The sequence below is a fragment of the Haliotis rubra genome, unplaced genomic scaffold (genome assembly GCF_003918875.1).
Source record: "Haliotis rubra isolate DU_JTF1 unplaced genomic scaffold, ASM391887v1 Scf76, whole genome shotgun sequence".
NCBI classification, from domain to species: Eukaryota; Metazoa; Mollusca; class Gastropoda; order Lepetellida; family Haliotidae; genus Haliotis; species Haliotis rubra.
This window is the reverse complement of record NW_025767479.1, coordinates 1,145,412-1,173,153: the sequence shown is the minus strand read 5'-3', so window position 1 is coordinate 1,173,153 and position 27,742 is coordinate 1,145,412. Positions and strand designations below refer to the sequence as shown.

At 40.7% G+C, this 27,742-nt stretch overlaps 1 protein-coding gene across 2 annotated transcripts in view; it reads left to right on the top strand.

Annotated features, from left to right (window-relative positions):
- The first annotated feature begins 12,315 nt into the window (after positions 1-12,315).
- The window catches only part of LOC124260328 (small conductance calcium-activated potassium channel protein 2-like), a 73,459-nt gene continuing 58,032 nt past the window's right edge, over positions 12,316-27,742 (top strand). The window contains exon 1 of one of the 2 annotated variants that reach the window (XM_046694608.1): positions 12,316-12,485. In XM_046694608.1, the coding sequence (XP_046550564.1) occupies positions 12,429-12,485 (57 nt within the window). In that variant the 5' untranslated portion in view covers positions 12,316-12,428. Of the gene's footprint in view, positions 12,486-18,642; positions 18,891-27,742 lie in introns of those variants that run through there. The other variant, XM_046694610.1, reaches the window with a different exon arrangement.

Sequence of the window (27,742 nt, the reverse complement as noted above, 5' to 3'; positions counted from 1 at the left end):
TGTGGACATTGCTTTGATTTGAAGTGGGAGTTTTATGTGGTCATCGACTGAGGCACAGATGGCGGGATCGAGCTTCCCTATTGCTGTAAAGAAACGAGTGTTATTACTCTTATATAATCAGTCATGTTGAAATAATTTGTTCTGTTTCCGGAATAAAGATATATTTAAGTAACATAGTTCTAGGTGATGCATCAGTTCTCTATAATCTAGCGTACTGGGAGAGGTAGGGAAGTTTCAATTTATAAAATGTATGTTTAAAATGTCGAGTGAATAACAGACTAAGAATCAACTGCAAAAGGATAATGGTTAAATATGCAGGAAAATATGTTTCGTATATGAACCATTGCATTGCATTGTGCTCTTAAAAGCATATTCTATGATTTTGAGTTGGAATGCAATAGCATAAATATTCTCAGGGTAAGCTTTAGTGAACATGATGACTACGAAGACGGGCGGTGCATGCTTACAGTTGTTCAGTAGTCAGTGATAAACGTGTAAGGCTGCCATTGTTGAGTCGCTACTGGTCTTCCTGGTCATGGCCTTTACCTATCATTGTTTGTTACTTGATTGGTTTCTTATGAGAGGTACAGTGTGGAAATTGCTTTGATTTGAAGGGGGAGTTTTATGTGGTCATCGACTGAGGCACAGATGTCGGGGATCGAGTGTCCCTACCACGCAGTCATAACTAGTTTCATTCAATAGTTTCTCTCTGACGCAAATGGTTATATTAACCTTTCTGTTATGAAAAAACAGCATACACCCTCTTTTGCCTTAATCATACATGAAACTTGATATACGTTCAGCTAACGGTTTCACGGTTCAGTTCTCACATGTCGGTTCATTTCCAGTATTTAGACTACACATACATTATCGAGAAAAGTATGGCCATTTAAATATTTATATATGATTGAATCAGTAATTAAAACCACTTATGTTCTTAACTGCAGTATAAATTGCACCCATCCATCTACATCTGGGGACATGATTGGGGGTATTAGACATGCTGTGTAACTACTGTTTATTTGTTAAAAAACAATTATTCAAACTGGCATACTTTTAACATAAACTACAAACCTCTAAACGAGTTTAAAGAACTTCAGTTCAATTCTATAGAGATGAAACGAAGCCTGTTGTATCACACAAGAAGTATATAATAATCATCTTTAACTTGGGTCCTTGTAAAACATCATACAAAAATTACATATTGGACTTCTCAAAAAAAGCTTGATTGTTTGAAGGGAAACCTTCTCACCATAATTGGGCTCAGATTTGTACAGGGCATTAATATTAAAAACACCTTTAAATCTAATAAGGCTCAGATTACTGAAAACTAATGGTGTTTAGGAGTTTCTGATCTGTTCACGTCTTCATGATCGAACCTATCAAAGACGATGTTGCGAAAAGATGAAATATATTAAGCAACAGTGCTAATGTTTCCTTTGTTTCAACATTTAATGGTTTCAGTTATAATTGACAAGTTTGAAAAGTTTACAATCTTTGTTTTAACTGTAACTTTGCTTTACGTAACAATGTGTCGTTACAGTATATTGTCATGTGTACGAAACGTGGGACTTGAGTTTGTCGGGTGAATACTCCAGACTACTCAACTGCCCCAGTGTCATCGTATGAGAAAAATGAAAAATAATAAATGTCATACACTCTTTGTGAATTCCACTTATCAATACACAGATGGTCTTTGGAAAGATGTTGACACCTTTACGCAGAAGGCGTCATCGGGGATCGAGTTGTACCCGGCTATACTTCATTGGATATTGCTCATTATATTAACCATTGGTTGGTCTGGTGACTCGATCGTAACCTATTATCGATTCTCACCTCGTTCGAGGTACAATGTTAGAGTTGCTTTGGCTAATTTTGGACGGATTTCTCATGATAAGCTGAAGGAGGAAAGAAAGAATACAATAGATTACTAGAAATGAACCAAACAAAAAATAGTTATTCTAGTAAATTATTGATACATATATCACAGCTGTGTTTTGCGCTTATACGTTAGCGGTGTTTGGGCGGATGTTTTCAGCTTGGTAACTCTTTGGTATCGTTTGTAATTTTCTGGTCAGATCCAATTTACCAGAGGATTCGTAGATTATATAAGTGTGTAAGAATTATGTAAAAAATATGCTTTTAATAGATTGATAAAAAATGAAAGTGATCAGACCCTGGATATCACTATAAAGCTAAAAGATATTATTAAATGTTATTTTTTCATGCTTTATTACTAAATTGGGGCATTTTATGATGCTATTACAACTTGAAAGTGTTTTGACAAACGTATTTTGGCACACTTCCAAGAATGGATGCAGTAAGAGTTTAAATTAAATTAAGCTTAAGCAAATAAATCCCTTGTGAAGATCTACATAAAACGTAATTTGTAAAGATTGTAATTTTCCATTTTCTGATATTACATGTGGGAGAGTCGCTTCAAGTTTAATAACCCTTGATTACTAAATACAGCAAATCGAACAATAAGGATGGACTGAACTGAACTCTTTACGCCAAGACAACAGCTGTGTGCATCAGAACTAAAATGTACAGCGTTATGAACTGAATCTCAGATGTTCACTCGACACTCACTCACTCACTCCAGTCCACTCACTCTCACTACAACCTCTAGGGTATCAAACCCTCGTTGATACACATCTCGGAATATGGTGTACTGGCATCAACTTCAACCAGAATCACGAATGTTTGCTTGAGGACAGCAAGTATAGCTTATTATCAACTGAATTAACACAACTTTACAAGATAGCATTTGCTACTTGTCCGCAGATCGAAAGCATGTCTGTTTAACGATGTCCCGGCTAATCTCCACCCGTTCTGTGGAAACATTTAGTTGGGAAACTGTTTACTCTTGTGCAGTTTCCGACAAGTTTGTCCACAACTGCAAATGTGGAACTCATTTTCATCGCCAGTCAGTATTGTTTAGTTTGAATGAAATTTGAAGAGACCAATTCCCTCCAATTGAATGGCAACGTTCAGGGAATGAAAAACTACAGCATGATTAAGAATGTGATGTTGATTTTCGCTTTAGAATTATGTTTTTGCTCTCTATTATTTCTCAGTGAATTAAGGGAACATTTCAGACACACATTCAGCGCCTCCTGTGACAAACGTCAGACATGGTTACAAAAGCATTTTTACATTTCACGTCGGGTTTATGTAATTGGACGTATGTGGTAATTTAAAAAGACATTTTATCGATTTGTATGTACCAGGAGTGTTTGTTAATTCCTCGGGCCCTACCATGGAGGATGTGTACCTAGACAGGTCATCTTAGGGTGGCTGCCAAATCGCGAGGGGATGATCGCGTTCACAGGATGTTATTCTTGCAGGTACGGGTGGGTCATACCCTGGAGAAAAAACAACGGGTATTGGTTTAAGTAATTATGTGTAATCATGTAGATGGTTGGCCACCAAGGATTGCAAACCTTCAGATGAAAGGATAGACGTGTTCAAGTTCCTAGACGGATCTATAACGTACGAAGCATTCTTGGTGTTCCCCGTCGTGATAGAGCTAGAAGTTTAGAAATAACGACAAAAATCACAACTCACATACACACGACATTGATGCCTGCGTTTCGTAACTTGTTTTGTCCAGCTCGGGCTCAGGAAATCCCGAGATGATCCGGATGAGGTCACTATCTCCCACGAGTAAATTGGATCTGTGGTCAAGCTTTGTAACCCTGTTAAATCGCGTGTCAGCGATATCAGACCGGCAGACTGGTGGTTGATGGTATGACCAAAGGCCTTGCAGTTGGAGATCGATGTGACACAATGAACACAGTTACACAGTGTACCCACCTTGGTTAGTTGGTCTCTGGTACAGGGGATGTTTTTGTCCCATAGTACTCACGGGAGCACAGCACAGCACAGCTACACATATAGAAAAACGACGCCTCACACAAGGTAACGTAGAAGACCTTACACCAAGGCAATGGGGGATCTGTCAGGGGGACCAAGCAGAAGTTTTGTTTCTGGCTTCCGGTTTAGGCGTCTTAAGATGTTCCCCGAATTTGTATACCTGGTCCAAACCTACAAAAGATCGATGTGCAGAATTGCCCTTGGGGTACTTCTTTATCTAACAAGATTTGTTTTAAAGGGTAATAGTCTTCCAGTAGACAGTGCACGATGTAGTCTAGATCTAAATATCTGAGGGAGGTAGGGGTGCAAGGCCCAGGGATGGGGTGGGGTTGGTGTGTTTGTGTGTATTTACATTTATCTAGCATGTCTATGTTACTTTTTAGAGGGCCACGTATAAACATAGATGAAATACTACTTAGAGTAAAGGTTTGATAATGTCCCTGTTTACGATCAATGGACAGAGGCCAAACAAGTGCATGTTTGTCTCAGGGGATTCGCGCCATCCGACCACGTATTTTAACACCTTGCCTCGTTGGGAGATTTATTTAAAAAATACTGGGTGTAATAAGGTTGTGCCTACAGGAGAGCTGTCAGTGGTAAACGGAGAGTTTGGGAGGAAAAACTGGACGTCTATCAAGATAAAATGTAATTAAAACTGGAAATAAACAGTTAAGACAACAAGGGGTCGTGTTGGCGTGCAAGTGGGCGCCACGTTGGTTCCAGGAGAAGGAAGCATTCTCTGAAGAACGACGTCCGCGTCCGTTACACAGGCGTGATGTACGGAAAGAATACCCCGGTTTTCCCACTATGACCAAATAAAAGAATCTGAACATATTATGCCCATGTATGGAATCGGATTCATTCTGAGCGAACAGCCTAATCTCTATGCTAGGGATCATCTATATATTTTAGCATTGTCATTCCTACCGTTTGCCGTTGTGCTGCACGGTTTAGTGGAGGATATTTGTGTGCGAGTGTATTTCTCTCAGTCGAATTGGATCGCGTTTATGACACACCGCATATGGTGCTCAGGAACAGTTGATTCACTGTGTTCACACTGTGCTGTTAATGAGAGTCAAAATAGGATTCAGTGGTAGCTATTACTAATAGGTAAATAGTAAATAATGTATACAACGGGCTAAGTAACTCCTTGGTTTAAATCCCTGTAGTAGGGACACCGTTAATCAGGAAACCTCACATCCAGGACTGTTACATATACTCACAAAGTTTCATTATCTGAACCAATGGTTCGTCAATGCAGGCATTTGTTTATCCGGATGATTGCATTGGAATGATACCGTCCGGAATAACGGAGTTCCACTGTGCATAAATTACAGGTGCCACGTGACAGTTTTGTTCACTTTATAATGTGAAGTTTGTACAATATCATATCAAAACCGACTTAGTCTCTATTTTTTGTGACAAGTATATGTAGTGACGACGTCATAGTCCTAACTGCCAGTTCACCTGATGAAGGGACCTGGAATGGTCTCGAAAACGTCGTGAGAGAAATTAAAAGAAGTTTAATCCATAAAAATATCTCAGACCAACCTGGCCCTCCGTGGGGAATGGGGGTATGTAACAGATAGCGATACTGGCTTCAGAGTGGCAGGTGGCTGGTTTGACATCCAGACCAACCTGGCCCTCCGTGGGGAATGGGGGTATGTAACAGATAGCGATACTGGCTTCAGAGTGGCAGGTGGCTGGTTTGACATCCAGACCAACCTGGCCCTCCGTGGGGAATGGGGGTATGTAACAGATAGCGATACTGGCTTCCGAGTGGCAGGTGGCTGGTTTGACATCCAGACCAACCTGGCCCTCCGTGGGGAATGGGGTATGTAACAGATAGCGATACTGGCTTCAGAGGGCAGGTGGCTGGTTTGACATCCAGACCAACCTGGCCCTCCGTGGGGAATGGGGGTATGTAACAGATAGCGATACTGGCTTCAGAGTGGCAGGTGGCTGGTTTGACATCCAGACCAACCTGGCCCTCCGTGGGGAATGGGGGTATGTAACAGATAGCGATAGACCAACTTCAGAGTGGCAGGTGGCTGGTTTGACATCTGGTTTGACCAACCTGGCCCTCCGTGGGGAATGGGGGTATGTAACAGATAGCGATACTGGCTTCCGAGTGGCAGGTGGCTGGTTTGACATCCAGACCAACCTGGCCCTCCGTGGGGAATGGGGGTATGTAACAGATAGCGATACTGGCTTCAGAGTGGCAGGTGGCTGGTTTGACATCCAGACCAACCTGGCCCTCCGTGGGGAATGGGGGTATGTAACAGATAGCGATACTGAGAGTGGCAGGTGGCTGGTTTGACATCCAGGGCCCTTCAGTAACAGTGGCAGGTGGCTGGTTTGACATCCAGACCAACCTGGCCCTCCGTGGGGAATGGGGGTATGTAACAGATAGCGATACTGGCTTCAGAGTGGCAGGTGGCTGGTTTGACATCCAGACCAACCTGGCCCTCCGTGGGGAATGGGGGTATGTAACAGATAGCGATACTGGCTTCAGAGCGGCAGGTGGATGGTTTGATCCCCTTTCAGCATTACACCAAAAGACGTTTAAATGTGGTAATTATTGTTGCCCTTCCTGGAGCTTCGCATTAAGGGTTAAACCACCGACTTGTCGGCTCGAAGTAGGTATGCTGTGTCTGAAGGGTTTCCATGTTAAACTGCGGCATGGTATCTCAGTGGGCTAGAGCTATTGAACTTACCGAAGAACACCCACCCTCACCTTCCCCCACCTCACCTCACGATCAAACGCATATGATACACAATTCATAATTACAAACATTTTAGTTTTAGTTTAGTTCATATTCTTCTTTCAAACTTACTTTAAATATAAAACAGTGTAATGTTCAAGCACGTGGTGCCAACCTACACCAATCATGGATACGTGCTCACACTATCGACCACTGTTTTTTATGTCAAGATCGTTTAACGCGGCAATTTGTTATAGCTATATTCTTTAGGTGCAGATGCCACGCATCAGCGTGTATTAAGTACACGATCGTTGAGCCTCATTCGCATGTGGTTTAGTATGTCCATTCATGTGGCTCGAATGTCAAGAAAGGTTTAGTTAAATTTAAAACAAGGACTATTCTGTACGTACTATCCTCTCAAAGCCTACATCTCGTCTGTATAAGGAAGATAAGTCTGCTGTGATTCATGCAAGCTTTACAAAATTAGAAGTTTTTAACTTGCCTCGTCAATATCACGTGCAATGGCCCCCAACGACTGTGTAGCACAGATAGCGAGCAGTGCAGTTGTCTAAAAAACTGCATAGCTTGACAAGGTCATCACGTCGTAGGGTATGCTCAGCTTCAAGAAAGAGGTATGTTCACTGTTGTTTGGGCTCTATTACAACTGTCCCATTTACAATTCTGGAGGTCTTTTTCACTTGACCCACTTTCGTTTTCGTTGCCAGATGTCATAATGACCCTTTGGCGTGGCTCGCCCATCACTGCTTCAGCTATAGATATCGTCATTATCAGCAGCAGCATTTATAATTTTTAGACTCATCATCAGCTCACAGCCCTTGTCCATATTACATGCAACCAATACAGGAATGGGACTTACCGGAGAATATGACTGAACGCTGCAGCCAATGTTGTTACCCAGGGTGTCAGATAACCCGGGTATTACCCCAGTGTGAGTAAAGAGACTGAGAGGTACCAGACCTAAGGCACCAAGATTGGTTGGTTTGTTTGTTGTTTAACGCCGCACTCAGCAATATTCCAGCTATATGGCGGCAGTGTGTAAACAATCGTGTCTAGACCAGACAATCCAGTGATCAACATCATGGGTATCGGTCTGCACAATTGGGATACGATGACATGTGTCAACCAAGTCAGCGAGCCTGACCACCCGATCCCGTTAGTCGCCTCTTGCGACAAGCATGGGTTACTGAAGACCAATTCTAACCTGGATCTTCACGGGTAAGGCACCAAGAAAGATAGGTAATCGGACTACTTGGTGCTTGAGATGCAAGTGTGCCATTCATAGGCGAGGCCTGCATATTGTTTCCCTGAAGTTTGTCTATCACATTTGTCACAGAAAATTCAATAATGTAAATAATTTCATTGGATTTATCAAAAAGGACAAGATCCGGTTTGTTGGCTTGACATAGGCCAGTTTCAGAGAAGTATCATTTTCCATGACGCTGTCAACACATCATGGGTCGTACCATGACCACTCCATACTCCCAAACCACAAGAATGGCGAATACGATACTAAAATGGACGAGCCACGTCACAGTGTTGCTTAAGATACAGTACTGTGGTTTCGGCAACGTTGGGCATCTACTTACGAGATGTTGGGGAGTCTGATTAAGTTCATTGCATAACCTGCATTCCATATGTACATTATGATACAAATATGATTGAGTGAGTTTTAGCTATATTTCAGCAATATCACCCATGTTGGGGAATCGAACCCGGATCTTGGGCATGACGAGTGAACGCTTTGACCACTAATCTACCCCACCGCCCAAAAACAGTTATTGACAGTTTGGAGTGGGTAGTGACTGGCCCTGAGCGCCGAACAGAAACCCTCTGCTTCACTTTTCAGGCAAGCCGATTTCATCCATGCGAACAAATCCGCAAGATTGCTCGTTTCTACACACTGCACATAAATTATATCGGTCAGGGAGACTTCATTAGTTTGAAAAAAAATGAGTCTGTGACGATTTGATACGTCACTTCGCTTGATTGACATTCATTTCTGTACCGTCCAGCTGTGCACGTAGAAAAGCAAAGGACTAAACGATTCCCCTGCAATACGCCCTTCTGATTGTAATAGACTCTGAAGTCTGCACCTGCCCTTGCGAGTACATCTCAAGCTCAGTCGACCTACAACTCATTAAAGACTTGAGTAAATCAAGTAGTTGCTTATGATGTTATTATTGCTCCTGCTGCTGCTGATGGCGTTATTACCCTGTTACTGTCTGTTTTGTACCTATGTCGTTTTATAGCATTTCTGAGTGTACACAAATTATCCATATATTACCCAAAATGAATTCCTGCATTATTTAATCACTTGAATTCATCATGACCGTAGATCAATATAAGCTCATGCTTTAAGTCATATATATGTACAATTTCACTTAACAAAACACCCAGACAACGACTGGGCACTCCACCTTTCGACCTCAAAGTTCCACATTTTTTTCACAAGTGAAATGAATACAAAAGCTGTTCGTTATTTTGTTGATGTATTGGCAATTAATTGTGAAAATATTCATACTGTCATTCATAAATATCGATATAAATATAGGGCATATCATCACACCATGGTCACGTGACAGTCACTTCAAGCTCCCATATGTTACACGAAGCCTTCATTTATAAATAAACCCGCAAATCAATTCTGCCTGATCGATAGCCTTATATTACAATAATCATACATAGATTTTCTCTAGCAAGAAACGTTTTCCACATAGAATAATAAGCTGCAAATCGTTTCATGCTTTCAGATAGGAAAACAGTTTTCGTGCCACATGTTTATGGGCGTTTGACAATGGTATGGCAACATGTAGGACTCCGATCAGGGCCTTACATATTTTCAACGTCTATATTTGAAACACATTCAATGCGGTCAATGAAACACCAGATTGTGCAATCTTTCAAACTGAAGCTGCCATGACAAATACCACGACTAGTCATTTAATTAGGATCAAATGTAAATAGGTCAATATCTACGGTGTTCCAACGTACATACGTTCCAAGAAATGTTTCATAGCTTATTCGGTTAAGTAGAACATACGAGTAAATCTCAAAACCACAACAATCCCAGAGTTCTCTATTCTTTTGTGTAAATACTATTTTGAAAAATAAAACTAGTTTTAGTCTGAACTGTTTGAGAGGCATTCTCGTTGTAAGTAATAGGAATGACAAGTCTTTATGGATGATCAACTTCTTTATGGTATAATGGCATGAAAACGGTATAAGTATCCATACAGAAACGTCGCTATTATACACAAAAGAAGTTGATCATCCATAATGACTTGTCATTCCTATCGTTTTAGTCTGTTTTACTCTGTTTTTGTAGACTTCTTTGATTGGCATTCTAGAAGTTGGGTAGATGAAGAATGAGGACTATTTTTATGGATATACAACATCTTTACTGTATATAGGCGACGTTTCGACATAGATTCTAATTTCGTTGTCAAGCAAGTGGTACATGGGAAGTAATTTGGGTGATATATATACATGAGAAGTTTGTACAATAGATGAGGGATGAGGCGAAAATGAGTTGTTTATACAATAGAAGAGGTTAATAACACAGGATTAAGTAGGTTGATAGGAAGCCAGTAAAGAACATGGACATAGTTGTATACATCTTTTTGTAGACTTGTTTTGTGGAATATGTTACTTTTGCACGTTCGTTGAGCTCGGTTCTCTGACGAGTGTCTTATGATGAAGCATAGTACTTTTCTTCCTTAACATGATTTTTTTAAAATCGCTTGCATGTTTTTAGAACACGCAGGGAATATAAAGCCTTGAGCAAGGACATACCTGTTACACGTGTCATCTAGTATCTCTGGGTCATCTAATAACTTCAAAAATTATATAGCTTGCACAATTTAATACTGCATGAAAAAGAAATCGATTTTGAATCTAAGGATTATGTAAATGTTTATAATTGTATTAAAGGTAATTCCACAGTATTCCATTATGTGATGCACAGCGAAGGTCGACTGTTACACTTCATCAAGACATAACATTAGAGGATGAAGGCACGAATAATCGCCAACTGTCCTTTCGTGAAAAATAATGGATCGTCTATGTAACATATTGCCACAGATGTGTTTTAAATGCGCTAAAGAGTATTGTGTTATCAATATGTATGCGCCATTAGTCACTGTTATTCAAGGCATAAAATCCATTATAATGCATATTTATGAGTGTCGACTAAATTTTATATTTTGAAATGTTGTTGACAATTTGACTTCACTAAATGCAAATTCAATACTATGCAACATATTTCAGCATATCTATATGTTCCCAATGCTCCGTTGATACCCACTGTTAGTGATATATGAGTGCGACATATTGCTCTATTACATTCAAAATGTTGAAAGACAAATACTAGTATTCATGTTAACAAATTAATATTTGGGACTTATCATCAATACCCATGTGAGCTTCTCAGACATATACCCTCTACTTTCATTGATAAGTATTGAAAAAAGGTTTTTGCCATACCTCCTGCTTTCACTAATACACATGGAAACATAGCTATATAACCTTATCTTTCATTTATACGTATGTGAACATGTTTTGGTATTCGTTCTTCTTCCATTAATACGTATATGAACATCTTCGTGGTATACCCTCTGCTTACACATACGTAGTTATATATCTTATCTTTCATTTATACGTATGTGAACATGTTTTGGTATTCGTTCTTCTTCCATTAATACGTATATGAACATCTTCGTGGTATACCCTCTGCTTTCATTAATACACATACGTAGTTATATATCTTATCTTTCATTTATACGTATGTGAACATCTTAAATTAGTGATACATCCTCTTTACTTTATAAACAAAACATTGAACACCTTGCTATCTTCCATCAAAGGGGCCATGTTATTGATATACCACCTACCGATCATTACTATTAATGGGAACATCTTACTTATATGTCCTACTACAGCCTTAAACCTGCCCTGATGGAAATTGAAATCTTTGGAATATCGACTTCAACGCTAGAGACCATTCATTCATTCGCTCTATTAACTGTTAACGCAAAGTGCACCAGGAAATATTAATCCCAATAAACACGTTATAACTAAGTTTAACTAATTCTTAACATCCACCCCTTGCTAAGGACTGACGTTGCGTTGTGGTTTAGTAAGATTTAACATCCTAAGTATGCACTAATTACAAGGCCTTAACTTTGAGCCGTGGTTTGAGTAAGATTAAACATCCAAAGTTTGCACCCCTTACAATGCCTCGACTTTGAGCCGTGGTTTGAGTAATATTAAACATCCAAAAATTGCACCCCTTACAATGCCTCGACTTTGAGCCGTGGTTTGACTAAGATATAACATCCTAAGTATGCACTAGTTACCGGCTTTGACTATGAACCCCTATCCTAAGTATGCACTCGTTACCGGCTTTGACTATGAACCCCTATCCTAAGTATGCACTCCTTAGCAGGCCTTGACTTTGAGCCGTGGTTTGACCAAGATTTAACATCGTAAGTATGCACTCCTTAGCAGGCCTTGACTTTGAGCGGTTGTTCGAGCTAGATTTAACATCCTAAGTATGCACTCCTTGCTATGTATTGACGTTGTTGACTACCCATAGCCGTGGAGATGATGTGTGTATGAAGACATCCTGTAGACGAGCAGCCTTGACGTGGGAAGGACCGACAGCTGGCAACACCTGTTGCTGCCAGAATCAATTGGTTAAATGTCAACACAATGTGTACATTACACTAGCGGCGGGGGAAGCGTCACCACCCAGGAACATGCCACACAGTGTGGGGTGAGGATGCCCTAGTGTCTTCTAGCAGACGGGGCCATCCCTGGCCGGAAATGGCGACGCTTCGCAATGGCAGCGTGGACGGAGTTTCGCAACATCACAACAATGAGGTAGGGATTTAGTCCACATGTGTCCGTGTTATGGCTTGTCAGCGATGTATAGTAGAGCATTGCTGTGAGTATTTTCCGTCTAATGGATTTCAGTCAATATGTTATAAGGACCAGTAGACACATCTTTGTTAGTTGATAGTATTATTACTGATAATAGACAGAAGACTACTGCTGCTGCTGCTGCTGCTACTACTACTACTACTACTACTACTACGACAATAACTGTAGTCAAAATAATTACAATAACCAGAGTACTAAGACTATTATTGATAATAGAAGTAGGAGCGGAAGGAATGATATAATTATGATATTAAGAAGGCATGTATAAATCGCAAAACGTAACTACACCAACGACAAAATATAACTAGATAATAATAACAATAATGTGATGACGACGACTACGACGACGACGACGACGATGATGATGATGATGATGTTGATGATGGTGATGATGATGGTGGTGGTGGTGGTGGTGATGATGATGACAATCATATATCCGAAGGTTCTTCCTTCTTTACGCTTACGAACCGGGTCCGTTGTCCGACTTCTCAATACAAACAACTTAATTGTCTTAATGTTCTGCTGTACGAAGATAGCAGTCCCCTAACTGATGGACATGTACCAATGCTAATCTAACGACGTACAGGTTTTGTACAAATCATACACAACGGATTTATGAAAGTAAAATTTCCTTTTATTCAATATTGATAAATATATACGTCCATGTGACTAACAATAAATAAACTCTCGCTCCTTCCGAGCCGGAATAATGCACATTGCACGGGCGCTCGCTTATCCTGCAAGACGCTTTAAAAGTGATGTTCATCTTTATATAAATATTTTGCCAAATGGGACATGACCGGACCTTCTCGATAAGTCACACTATCGTCTGTCTATTACGCTTCCATTACATTTCGGGTGGTGGGGTAGCCTAGTGGTTAAAGCGTTGGCTCGTCACGCCGAAGACCCGGGTTCGATTCCCCACATGGTGTCCCCCGCCGTGATATTGCTGGAATATTGCTAAGAGCGGCGTAAAACCAAACTCACTCACTCCATTACATTTCACGCCAATAATCGTTGACGCGAAGTACCGTGTCGCCATGACCGAGTTAAGCTCATGCAGGGAGCATTCATTATTTTGACTTTCATGGATAACTTGCCAATGGTCTACCGATATAAGCACGATGTTTCCCTAACAGCACTAAGCTGTACAGGGGCGGGTAGAATTACACCACATCGGAAGTGGATCAGGGACATTGTTCAGCCATACAAGCTGTGACGGGAACAGAGTATATTCAAAAATATGTTCATGATACAGCTATTTGAGGACGCTCGTTGTCTGTTTTGATTCCTTGTCTGTGTATAGATAATTTGCTAATATTCAGATTGGTTGGTTGGTTGGTTGGTTTGTTGTTTAACGCCTCACTCCTCAATATTCCAGCTATATCGCGGTGGGCGGTAAATAATCGAGTCTGAACCATACAATCTAGTGATCAACATCACGAGCATCGATCTACGCAATTGGGATATGATGACATGTGTCAACCATCACGTTCGTCGCCAAGCATGGCTTACTGAAGATCAGTTCTAACCCGGATCTTCACGGGTCGCTAATATTTAGAAGTCATGGTTGCAGCATTATGATGTTGAACTGAATTCATGTGATATTCCACTCATTGAGTTAGTGAGTTGGGTTTTACTTTGCATTCTAGTTATATAGTGGTGTGGCGTCCAATTGGAGGAAAGCCAGAATTTATGCACGTCTCAGACTTTTCCCACTTCAGAGAAACACGATGCCTATGTAGTATTTGTGTGACGATTCATCGATACGCATCGATGAATCGATCCATGGGCCGTCGATACAGTGAATCGATACAAAGTTTTACATTGTCGTATATCCCGATACGAGACTTCGAATGGGCCACGATACATCGATGTTTAACTTTGAATATTGCAGAATTGCCATATCTGTCAAGAAAAAGACTTACTTTTGTTTGATGATTAAAATATATGCTTACTTATTTTCCCTTCATAAATAAACGTTTTCTCGGAAATTTTTGCGCCAAGAACTATGTCAGACATAGCGCTCGCATGTTAATAACATTCACAAAGTAAAAACTTAATGATCTCGTGTCCGAATAAACATTGAAAAAAGCTGGCGGAATTTGACGAACTACTTTAAAATGGATTTATAGCTGGTGTTAGAATTAAAGATTTTAGTATCGTGATACGTATCGTATCGCCACCCTTATATCGGGATTTGTATCGTATTGTATCGTAGTTTTAGTGCACAATACTTTGGCAATATATTTTAGTATCGTGATGTATTGTATCGCAGGTTGTGTGCCAATACCAGCACTACTATTTAGCAGGGCGTGGCATCCTTACCTTGTCAGCTTGCTGACGGGGTTAACCTCTTTGGTCATGTGGACAAGGCGTCCGACTTCGGATCAGAAGGTCCGTGATTTGAATCCCAGCAGGGAACTCGGAAATTTTAAGGCCGCTACACCTAGAAACATCGGGGCCAACTGGTATTCCACACATGATCATGGGCTTCTGGTGTTTCAAAGGGACCCATCTCTGCACAGCGAATTGCGGCGCCTAAACAGACTGTGTCAATCGTGCCTGTAGTTCCCTTCCGAGCAGAGACGCTATAACCACACAGTCGTATGAAATCTGCGGGTCATGACATTTCCATGTCATCAAATTCTCGATTGTTCATAACTGGTCAGCAGCATGGCCTATTGGTTGTGTTGTGTTAGATGTTCTGGCCATGATAACCGTAAGCCTGTGTTAAAGCATGGGAATGTACTGAAAGTTGAGCCAAGGTCTTAAGAATATGAAGTTAAGGACTGTAGAGTGCATAGGTAAACGACTTTTAGTTACCTTTCTTACAGTTTCACGCCACTATAATGATGATTGTCAGTTCAATGCTGTTTACCAGTATAAAGGTTGTCAGCCCATATACAATAATATAATAGAAATACAATAAAAAAGGCTACTAGTTTTTGACATTTTGTAAACTTAAAGCCTCTCTAACAAATTTTGCAACATTGAACAAAATAGACTTTCTGTTACAAGTCAAAATCCTAGAATTACAGTTAATAAAATAATGCCTTGGTATATGTTTTAGCCTAAGATGTGAATAGAATGGAAACTTTAACACAAAGTGGTATTCTTCTTCTATACGTTCATCACTGGATTGTCTGGTCCAGATCCGATTATTTACAGACCGCCGCCATATAGCTGGAATATTGCTGAGTGCGGCGTAAACCTAAACTCACTCACTCTTCTATTCATCCCTGCGTACAAAATAGACATAATATATAACAGCGGGCAATGCCACATCGTCTCCCAATATTAATCATCTAGGGAAGTTGATCTGCACTCAACAAACATAAAGGTCTTCAGTTTTCTGAACGGTAAACATACATAAATAATTTTCAACAGATTCACAAATTTTAGATGGATGTAAGAATCAGTGTTAACAGTAACACTAGCTTAATTCTATGTCAGTATATGTAAATTACAGCTGGCTACGAGATATTTGGGTGACGAGATTCTGTGTTTGAATTCCGTTCCACAACACGGTCTTATTGCTAAGAAAATCTTACTTGTCAAATTATAACGTGACCTCCGACAGTCTAACGCTGCGATCGCCTTTCGTGAAGGGGAACACACTAGAATATTATTAGCAAAATAAATACGATTGGATTAGAAAGACCATTCCCCCAATAATTAACTGACTTTCTGACTGAGTTTGGTTTTACGCCGCCTTTAGCAATATTCCAGCAACATCACGGCGGGGGACACCAGAAATGGGCTTCACTCCCAATAAATAACAGACAAGTGAGTTAGTATGATTTTGCGCCGATTTTACGCCACATTGTACCTATGTGGTTAACGCAAACAGGCGTACACTTTCGACCGCTCTATGGAAAGGTCTACAAAGCAATATTAGTGTCATGACAGCCATTAAATCTATCTCTAAGTGTGGGAATGACGGTCACCTTAGCACTAAGATCTAAATATAAAGAGCATAAAAACAAATGTGAGGTTTTCATACCTATACCGGTACTTCTATCATCTGCTTCATAGCTGCTCAGTTATCAATTCAGGCAGGCCATCTGTTGCTTCACGGCTGTATAACTGCTCCGGCGCCATGTTTCCTTTCAGCGTTAAGTGGGCTTTTACGACGTCGTCTTGCAACGTTGGTACAATGGCACATAAACAGTCCGTCAATAGTCCCACCATCAACCGCCCATACAGATGGCGGTGAACTCTGTGGAGGTTATGGTGTTGGCGTAATGGTCATCCGAGCCGAGACATACATGCCCTCAGCGTGGGTAGCTCTCCAGGACTGTTGAAAGTGAAATATTGTTTAAACCAATGGACGGACTATGTATGTCAATACAAATAACGTATTATCGATACTTGAGTTGAGAAATATTAAGGGTTTTTTATTATTACTTTTCGAGATCAAGGTCTATTTTTGTGTAGGCAACGGGTCAAGGACATTATGTAGGCTACGGGTCAAGGTCATTATGTCAGGTTCAAGTTCATTACAAGGTCAATGTGTGTGTTTTAAACGCGTATGGGCATTATGTATGAGTAAGGTTATGTGATATTGTGCAGCCAATTCTTGATTTCACAAAAACGTCATCATTCATATGTGAAGGGTGTGCCTATGTAGTATATAATCACAAGAACAGTGCTTGATTTTATCATCCGACTTTGTACATATAAGTAACGTGAAACTATCTGCAAGAGTGAGTGGGTGAGTATGGTTTTACGCCGCCTTTAGCAATATTCCAGCAATATCACGGCGGGGGAAACCGGAAATAGGCTTCATACATAGTACCCATCTGGGGAATCAAACCCGGATCTCCGGCGTGACGAGCGAACGCTTTAACCACTAGGCCACCCAAACGTCCTTCTATCTACAAGAACATGTGCACCATAAATTGTTATAACAAATATTGAATTGGTATTGAAGAATCGCCTGTATATAATGTAAACTTGAAAACATGATTTATTGATTGCCAGAAGCATGACGAAACGTCATTGTGTTGCTGTATACACATGTACAGTACTGCCTGTGTTCAGTCATGGCGGAGAAACAATACCGGTTCAATACATGGCAAGATGTGCCCCATAAAGCGTCAACCGTGGAAACATAGTTTAATGACAGATTGTGAATACAGAACTAATAAGGGCTTACTGATCCGGGGTGCTGCTTGGGCGTGGGTGGTTCGTGGATGGGGGAGGAAGAGGAAGAAGGGGGAGGTTATTCAGGGCCTTTCCGCGAGCGCCTGGTGTCGTATTTGTTTTTCCGCACCCGTGAAGAATTCGTCTTCATCAACATATGCATGCGTGTCGTAAGTGGCGACTAACGGGATCGGGTAGTCAGGCTCGCTGATTTGGTTGACATATGTCATCGTATCCCTATTGCGTAGATCGGTGCCCATGCTGTTGATCACTGGATTGTGTGGTCCAGACTCGATTATTTACAGAATATAGTTTGAATATTGCTAAGTGTAGCGTTAAACTACAAACAAACACAAAAACTTCCATATCCATCAGGATGTGCATCACATCTCACACATCGTGAATGCTCTTGGAGATAAAACTTGAATATTGTTCAAAGTGGTGATTAATCCATTGTACTCACTCACTCACTCACTGACTCACTCGATACCGCTTTACTCAACTTATCGTGTCAATAGTTGACGTATCCTATTAAGTCCTAGTACACTGCAAGTCACGTCATATCCTGAGTCAAGTGTTTGTGAGAGAGATGGTCGTAGATGTTAAATATGTTCATTCCATGACTTATATGTTATCAATACGGAAGGTCAAAGAAAGTCTAGTTATCTAAGTCGTAGAAGCGTTGGCTCGTCACACTCGGGTTCCTTCACTAAATTCCGTATAGTCCATATTGATGAAAGACTGTACACTGTAGCACGGGTTTCTGTTGCAACAACAGCGAAATGAAATACAGGCAGTGTCATTCATTCTACACACAGTAACTACACAATACATATAGAGATGAAATTGACAAGATATATGTATAATCAATACAATGCATGCTTCACAAGCATAATGCGCCATAACGATGTACATATGCTGTTAGGTGCATTTATTGTTATTTAAACCATCAGGGAAATCAGAGAGTTACTTCTTTCTGCCGGTGAAACTTGTCGTATGTTTCCATGTTCATACCGTGTACACACCGTCACAAGCATATGTGGCACCCAGATACAATCGAACTCGGAGTATTGACACCGAACACTCACCCTCGCTAACTGGTGAAAAACTCGCTCGTCATGTCGGATAGCCTTGTTGTCCCGTGTTCAGAAAACTAGGCCAATGCAGGCTTCAAGTCTTTCCGCCGTATCCTCAAAGGTAAGATGGCATATGTAGCTATTTAATACAGCGATGACGCTCGGTTATCATTATATCATGATTTCCCAGCTTATTGTATTGCAGGCTCGACATGATGCGGGTTTATATTGCTTTAATAAAACAACGAGATTGAAAACGTTCACTGACAAATGTATGATAATAATGAACATCATATTCATGTAATATGCATCAGTACAATAATGGGCCTGCGAGCTAAAGCAAATCGAGTCAGCAATATTAAAGCAACATGTAAAATACTGAAAAATCGATTGTCGGTTGAGACCAGTATGGGTTGTTGACAGTATGGGCTGCTGTCTGAGCCATCAGTGTATCATCCGTGAGTGAATGAATATTGCTTAACGCCGCATCAGTCCCTCGCATAGTGCCGCGAAGTTATTATTATGTTTTACAGATTAAGATGAAAATACAGCAGAGAGGGTTTGGGTGATCCTGGCACAGTCAGGCTGGTAAGGCTCATCATCAGCTCAGGGCCCTCGCCCCCTCTACACGCAGCCCAGACAGCGAATGGGACTTCTCCCAGGAAACACTGCCCTAGTCGAACCCACCAAGAACTTTCCAGAGAATATGAAGGCTCCTCAACACTGCAGCCTTCTGCATTACCCAGAGTGTCAGAAGGGCTGTGCTCCCGGTGGAGAACCCGGTCACTCTCAAGAGATCAGGAGGTGCCAAACCAAGGGCACCGAGAACAATGGGGAGCCTGACGACAGTGTACTTGGGATGCAAGCGAGACATTTCAAAGGCGAGGTCCGCGTACTTATCATGCTTTTGCCTGAATCTTGCCAATCACATTGTTGTCAAAAGGGACAGAGTATTCAATGATATAAATAAATTCATTGGCTTTATCAAAAAGCACAAGATCAGGTTTGTTGGCAGCAATTCTTCTAAGGCTGTATATGGGCCTGTTTCACAGAAGTTTGAAAGCATCATTTTCCATGACGCCCTGGACATGTTCAGGGTCGTACAATGGATGGACTTCGGAGTCAAAGCCACAGGTAGTAAAAACAGCGAGCCATGCCATCATGTCTCTTAAGGCATGCTTTTTTCGCCAAGGAAGGGCATCCACTGACAAGGTATTGGACAGTCTCTGTAAATGTATTACACAGTCGACATTTCATATTGATATTTTCTTTAAGAATCACATTTTGGCGATTACGAGTGGGAAGTGACTGGTCCTGAGCAGCAAAAAGGAAGCCCTCAGTTTCACATTTGAGACCAGCCGACTTCATCCAGGCGAAGGAGTCGGTGGGATTGCTATTCTGTTCAACACACTGCATGTACACACGATGCAATGGCTTCTCAGAAAGCTTCTCCACAAAAGACCGACTCTGGGCAGACTTGGTGAAGGACTTCACCTGGTTTACTCCCATCGCTGTACCGTCCAGCAGTACATCGCCATCAACAAAATCAACCTCATATTTCAGATTCTGTCCAACAACCTTGGCACGCTTAAAATAGCTGTGGAATTCCTTGCTTTCATCATGAGTGTTGATATGCATCACCAGAGGATCATCCGATAAATAAATATGTGCAAAAGTACACAATAAAATTCTATCATGAATAGCCTCCACATTAATCAAACCCCGTCCTCCAGAGTTGATTGGCATATATAAACGGTTAAGAGAGGAAAGAGGGTGGTGGGCTCTGTTATCAGAGATGATCCTTCTGGTCAGGCGGTCAAGACTCTTGTTTTGTCCAATCAACTACTCCAAAGGAATAGGAAAGGACTGGCACAGCAAAAGTATTGGTGGCTTTGACCTTGTTTCGAGCATTTAGCTCTGAGCTCCAGATTTTCTTTAAACGAGATTTATACTCGGCCCGAAGTTTGTCTTGAATCTGGGCATTCTGGAGCTTGTCTCGAACTTGCATTCCAAGATAGGTGTAGGCCTGATCTTCCACAAGATGCTCAATAACTCCTCCCCCTTGTAACTTGACCGATCCATCATTAGTTACCTTGCCTCGTTTCAAATGAAGAGTATTACATTTGTCGAGTCCAAATGTCATGCCAATATCATTCGAAAAGGACTCGACAAGGAGAACCTGCTCTTTTCAAATTGGTATGGGAGGTCAATACAATGAAGAGACTTCAGAATCCATTCGTGAGGGTTAGAGTCGTATGCCTTTTGTAGTCAATCCAGCACATGGAGAGGTTGCGGTGATATGTTTTTGCCTCTTCCAAAATCATTTTCTGCACAAGAAGTTTTATTATTATTATTATTATTATTATTATTATTATTATGATGATGATGATGATGGTGATGATAACATTTGTATAGCTCCGATATCCATCTTTGCCGATATCCAGCTCAACTGTTCAAAGGCGCTTTGTTTTTCCCTCGATCACTGGATGTCAATCTCAACGGCACGCCGTATTATCAATCTCAACTCCCTGGGGATCATACAACTCCAGCGATTATTCCCCGTCCAGTTGACCTAAACAATCAGAAGTGCATGTGTTTTCACAAGTGAAGCCATGCACATGGGTAATAAACAAAAAGCAACAAACTGATATTTTCCAGATTAAATTTCAATTATTTTTCACAGGCAATATGCATGTTATCCCGAATATTTACTACACTCAATAGAAATAAGTTACAAATGCATATATTTGTGAATATAATGGTTACAATGCATACTTTAAAATCAATATTCAAACACTGATCGCTGATTCATTAAGTTAATTTCAAAACACGTTACGCACCGTATGGTATCACATCACACTCAGTGCGGTGTGCAGTTTTCTCTTCAAAACGTCCTGTCTTCTCTGCACCTTGATAGTTGATATTTTTGAGTGAGTGAGTATAGTTTTACGCCGCTTTCAGCAATATTCCAGCAATATCAAGACGGGGGACACCAGAAATGGGCTTCACAAATTGTACCCATATGGGAATCGAACCCGGGTCTTCGGCGTGATGAGCGAACGCTTTAACCACTAGACTACCCCACCGCCCCTTACCGTTCAGAAGACTGAAGACTTTTTATACATACGACTTTTATGTTTGTTGAGGTCAGGTGAACTTCCCTAGATGATTAATACTGGGAGACGATGCAATAGATTATGTACATGTTGTACGCAGGGATTTATTGTAACCATGTAGGGAATCGAACCCGGGTCATCGGCGTGACGATCAAACGCTTTAACCACTAGGCTAGCCCCACCACCACCACCACCACCACCACCCACCCCACCCCTGACATGTGGCTGACGGGCAGTGTACTGGGGCAGGCGGGTCTCGGTCACTTCCTCATCTTCCTCACTCAGACTTGATCTCATTTCAAAACCGTTAGGATGCCCTGTGGCACAACCGTCAGTGGTACTTAATTTCCTCATGCCCTATGTCGCTGACAGTCCCCACAAATACTTTGCAATCTCTTTTTGTGCAATTCGTGACGATTCTGTACATGAAACCACACGAATATATACCATCACGCGCCATGGACAGAAAATTGAAATTTAGCTCTTTATTCGAATTTTTTAAACTGTTTTCATTAAACAGATTTAGGTAAAGTGGATAAAGTTCAGAGATCAGTTCTAGAACGTTTCGCACACTTGTGGAGAGTTATTTCCACCTCCAGTTAATCATATTCACTTCAATGATAACCAGTAGAGAAGGAACACAGTTCAAAGTACACCGCGATTTCCCTAGCGAATACCTCAAACTCAATCGACGTCTTCATGTGCAGGATCAGCATGGCTGGCCACCGTTGTACGTTTTCTTAAAATACAAGCTCATCGGCCACGACGCGTATCTTCAACTAATTAACCCAGTCGTGTATGCATACATTCAGTTCATTTACCCGTTTGTGTGTGCTGATATTGAACTCATTAACTCCCACTGTTTTCTATACAACGTATTTTAGTCTTTCTGACGGATCATCGACCCGTGAAGGTCCGGGTTAGAATGAACCTTCAGTAACCCATGCTTGTCGTAACGGATCACATCCTGACATCGTACATTTAAAACCGACCCGTCCTCACATCCAGACATGGTACATTTTAAACCGACATGTTAAACTCACATATAGACATGGTACATTTAAAACCGACACGTTAAACTCACATCCAGACATGGTACATTTAAAACCGACACATCCATATACATTTAAAACCGACATGGTACATTTAAAACCGACACGTTAAACTCACCTATAGATATGGTACGACATTTAAACTCACATCCAGACATGGTACATTTAAAACCGACACGTTAAACTCACATGACATGGTACATTAAAACCGACACGTTAAACTCACATATAGACATGACACTTTAAACCGACATGGACATACATTTAAAACCGAAACTCACGTTAAACTCCGACATGTTAAACTCAGACATGGTACATTTAAAACCGAGACGTTAAACTCACATACAGACATGGTACATTTAAAACCGAGACGTTAAACTCACATACAGATATGGTACATTTAAAACCGACACGTTAAACTCACATATAGATATGGTACACTTAAAACCGACATGTTAAACTCACATCCAGACATGGTACATTTAAAACCGACACGTTAAACTCACATATAGATATGGTACAAAACCGACATTTAAAACCGACATGTTAAACTCACATCCAGACATGGTACACTTAAACCGACATGTTAAACTCCGTTAAACCGACATCTCACATCCAGACATGGTACATTTAAAACCGACATGTTAAACTCACATATAGACATGGTACACTTAAAACCGACATGTTAAACTCACATATAGACATGGTACACTTAAAACCGACATGTTAAACTCACATACAGACATGGTACATTTATAAACAGTCATATACAATCATGACCAAACATCGTACATTTATAAACAGTCAGATACATTTATTGGGCACAATGGCTTCAATTTTTGTTTAAAAAATTCCAACAACAACACTAAAAAATTCCACTTTAACTAATATCTAGATTTGAGGTCCAGATGCAGTTACTTTGAATTCTGTTGTAAATCATGTTTACAAAATCTACCTGTTACATCCCAAGATAACAGAGGGACATCTCTATGACTACGAGGCTCCATAACACACTCGCATGAATGCTGTAATCACCAGTATTAATACTGTGTCCATTGATATAGCCATTACATGATTTATGACTTCTTCAAAGTAGCCTTAATTTGATTTTTGCCGGTGTTTTAACAGCTTGTATAGACTATTCAATATGTATAATGTGTTGTCCAAAATCACTTAATAAGCTCCGCTGGCTTTAATCAATAATGCACAAACACCGACAGCGTTTATCCGAAAACACTTCTTGTTAAATTTCTGTTAGAAGCTCGTGATCGGAAGTGACATACAACAATGAGGCGTTATAGCGAACAATCTCATTGGGAATGTCAAAAAACCCTGTGAACATTGGTTTTCAGTAACCCGTGCTTGTAAGAGGTGACTAACGGGATCAGGTGGTGAGTGTCTCTGACTTGGTCGACCATGTCATCGTATCCCAATTGCTCATGATATTGATCACTAGATTGTCTGGTCCACACTCGATTACCTGCGGACCACCGCCATATATATAGAATAACGAGTGCGGCGTTAAACAACAACCGACATGTTAACCTTTTTAAAACCCTTTTTTTCCAGGCTAGCAATCAAGCTGTAACAAAGGGAGATAACCAAAAGTGCACACGGAAACCGAGACACTATCCTCTTGACCAAATATAATAATGAGCTTGTCGGGCTTGTGTCCAAAGTCGTAGTTCTAGGATTCTGCACAAACATTTTACATTTCAAACTGGACTTCGCTTCGAGCTGTGGCTTGTTGAGTTAATAACCGCCTTCCAGCATCTTCTGTGCTTAGGATGGGCTAGGACGACCTGACATGGTTCATTAGATCCAAAAGATAATGTCAATGGCAGATGAAACTGTTTGCCCGCCCAGGCATACCAGTCGCACTAGTTCACCGAGTGTAATTCCATGAATTATTGTTATTACAATTTAGAGCACGAACGGTTATCTCTATAATGCATGTAATTTTCCTTTGCAGTTTCTAGAGGGCACTTATTTGATCTTTTTAGAGAACTTTTAAAGTTTAAGGTAAAAACTCATCTCTATTTCAAACCGTCCGTTTATTTATAGAATCTACATTAGCTACACGTATCCCGAGGTCACGTGATGCGGTAATAATGCTTGAATCTTGTATAATTATTTAATAACGTTGCTGGACATGTTTGTTCTCGAGAGTTTCATTTGGTCGTAACGACACTGTTATTATATATAACCAATAACAGTAGGTAACAGTGAAGCTAGTCAACATGCAGTGCAAGGGCAGTATTTATGAAACCCGGTCTTATGAATTTAATTGCATTCCAGATTTTGTTATGTTATATAAACTCTATGAGTATTTTCGGGAGCTTAACTTTTCTATTTTATCAATACATTCCAAGTGATTCAGGTCAACTTTGTGAAACATACGATCAGGACTATCGTGCTGACACCGCTGACCAGTTTTCGACCTAACGGTCTAATAGTTAAAGAACGTAACTCCGTAAAGTATGACGTATTAGACGACTAGACCATCCGTGGCCAGGTTCAATTCAATTTTAGGCGTGACCGTGGAGCACAATGAGTGATTGAGTGAGTTTAGTTTTACGCCGCTTTTAGCAATATTCCAGCAATATCACGGCAGGGGACACCAGAAATGGGCTTCACACATTGCACCCATGTGAGGAATCGAACCCGAGTATTCGGCGTGACGAGCAAACGCTTTAATCACTAGGCTACCCCACCGTCCCTTGGGGGCTAATGAAACATCTGGAACAGTATTGTGATGGTTAAACTCATTATTGTGATACTGTCCCAATATATGTATCATCATCATTACAATAATATTGCAATATATAGTTGAGTATCTATCCCGACCTACAATACTGAGTTTGTTGTAATTATGACCAGGTCTAGTGGGAGAGGTATCTGATCTGATTCTGATATAAATGTGCGGACGGTTTTTGAACAGAGAAAAAATACATGAAATTGAAAGGAAAAAGAATTCTCTTTTCTCAAGACTCATCTGATTAACTTTCTTACAAACTATCTTATTTTCTGTATTATTTCATATTTTACAAAAACGTGATATTTGGGAAGCTGAAATGAACGGAGTTGCTGATAGGTTGTGCCCCGAACTGTGAAAGACGGCGTTGATGGAGGTGGCTGCTAAATACTTTTCAACATAATCGTCTCCAGTTCCACACACTTCTGTCAGGGATGCTTGGACCGGACCGGCGTAGTCTGCCTGGTGCTGTACATGTCCCCACAGCAAAACGACGTCGTCGTTATAAGCATGATGCTCGTCTTTGTGTTTTTGTTATGTAAGTTTAAGAAGATATAGAGTTCCAAATATTATGAATGGCAATGAAATATTATTGTCCTTGTAGAAAGAACCATCCTTATTGAGTTCTCCATGTTATGTTCACAGAGCTGCCTTGTAGATAACCATGCTATTGGTCAACAACGATCTGACCAGTCGGGACATAGTCCACCTATAAGATACATCATAATCAACTTGACCGTTTTGACCTTTTCGGAGTGGGAGACGTTAGATGTTTTAACTCTTTAGGGTGGGTAACGGAGATAAAGGACGGCGTGCCATCCCCTCTGAAATAAAAAAAACCGGTGGCATTGTACAAAGTTACTTAAGGTAGACAGTCTTAGCACTAAGGTTGGTTTGTACAATGGCACCCATGTCGGCGCTTATGTCTGTCTGAGTCACCCTTTTCGCTGGGTATACTTCACAGTTTTGATGGTCAGTTTGTCCATTTTCCTCAACACAGAATACCTCGTCATATTAATCCCACAAGAAATATGCTGCCTGGTTGTGTGTTTGGTTCAGCTGCAGCATGTAAGCACGAAAAGACAGAAGCAAACTATTTAGGGTGTCCTTAGACTTGCACAAGTCTCTAAGGTAAGAATTAATACCTTAAATGATAATTTCTAAAAATAATAAATAACAGACTGGGGTCCTCTAATCTAGACTTGCCTTTTCGAAGGATAGAATTACTATACATCCATGGGCTTCAGTACAGCCTTGGAGCAAGGCTGGTTGTCCTGGGCCCCGTTCCTCAAAGAGATCGTAGCGCTACGACAGTCGTAAGTCTATGTTAAAGTATGGGAGTTACGACTGTCGTAGCGCTACGATCGCTTTGAGGAACGAGGCTCTGGCTACTCTTCGTAGTTAGGTTCAGATATTTTGAGCCACCCTCGTGCAGATATGGGTTTAAATCCTTTGTATTAACTAGAACATGATTTCAGGTGTGTGGTACTCAGTGAGTATTTGTTACAATATTGTGTAATTCAAATCAAGTACTTTAAAGTGTAGTCTACACAGCATGTAAAGTCGTGTCTGCCAGTATCACCTGTGGATCACGTCATCTCCATATATTTTACCACATTTACGTTGCCATTGTCCTTTCGCAAACAATATCAGCAATGGTACATGAACTGAAAAAAATCACATCTTTTCCGTGAGTCTTTCGAAATGATTACACCGATATATGTGCTCCTACTGGCAGTATTTATGGACTTAACTGCTCGATATTGGAAATAACAGACTATGTGTCCCGAGTTGATAAGCAATATATATATGGCTTTGGGACAGACAGTCCCCAGTGTCTCGTAACTCTGAAATTAATGTCTAACTTTGTAGGTTTGATGTTGGATGCTTCGCTTGAACGAAGATTTATTGTGTAGCGCCATTCGTTGACTAAATTTGGTGAAGACAATATACAGATGGCGTTCTTATAACATAGATGGTACTGTAGACTTTGGTGTTCGTTGTTTGGAGCCATGACATAATCCAATCTGGGATTGATTTTCAGATTCGT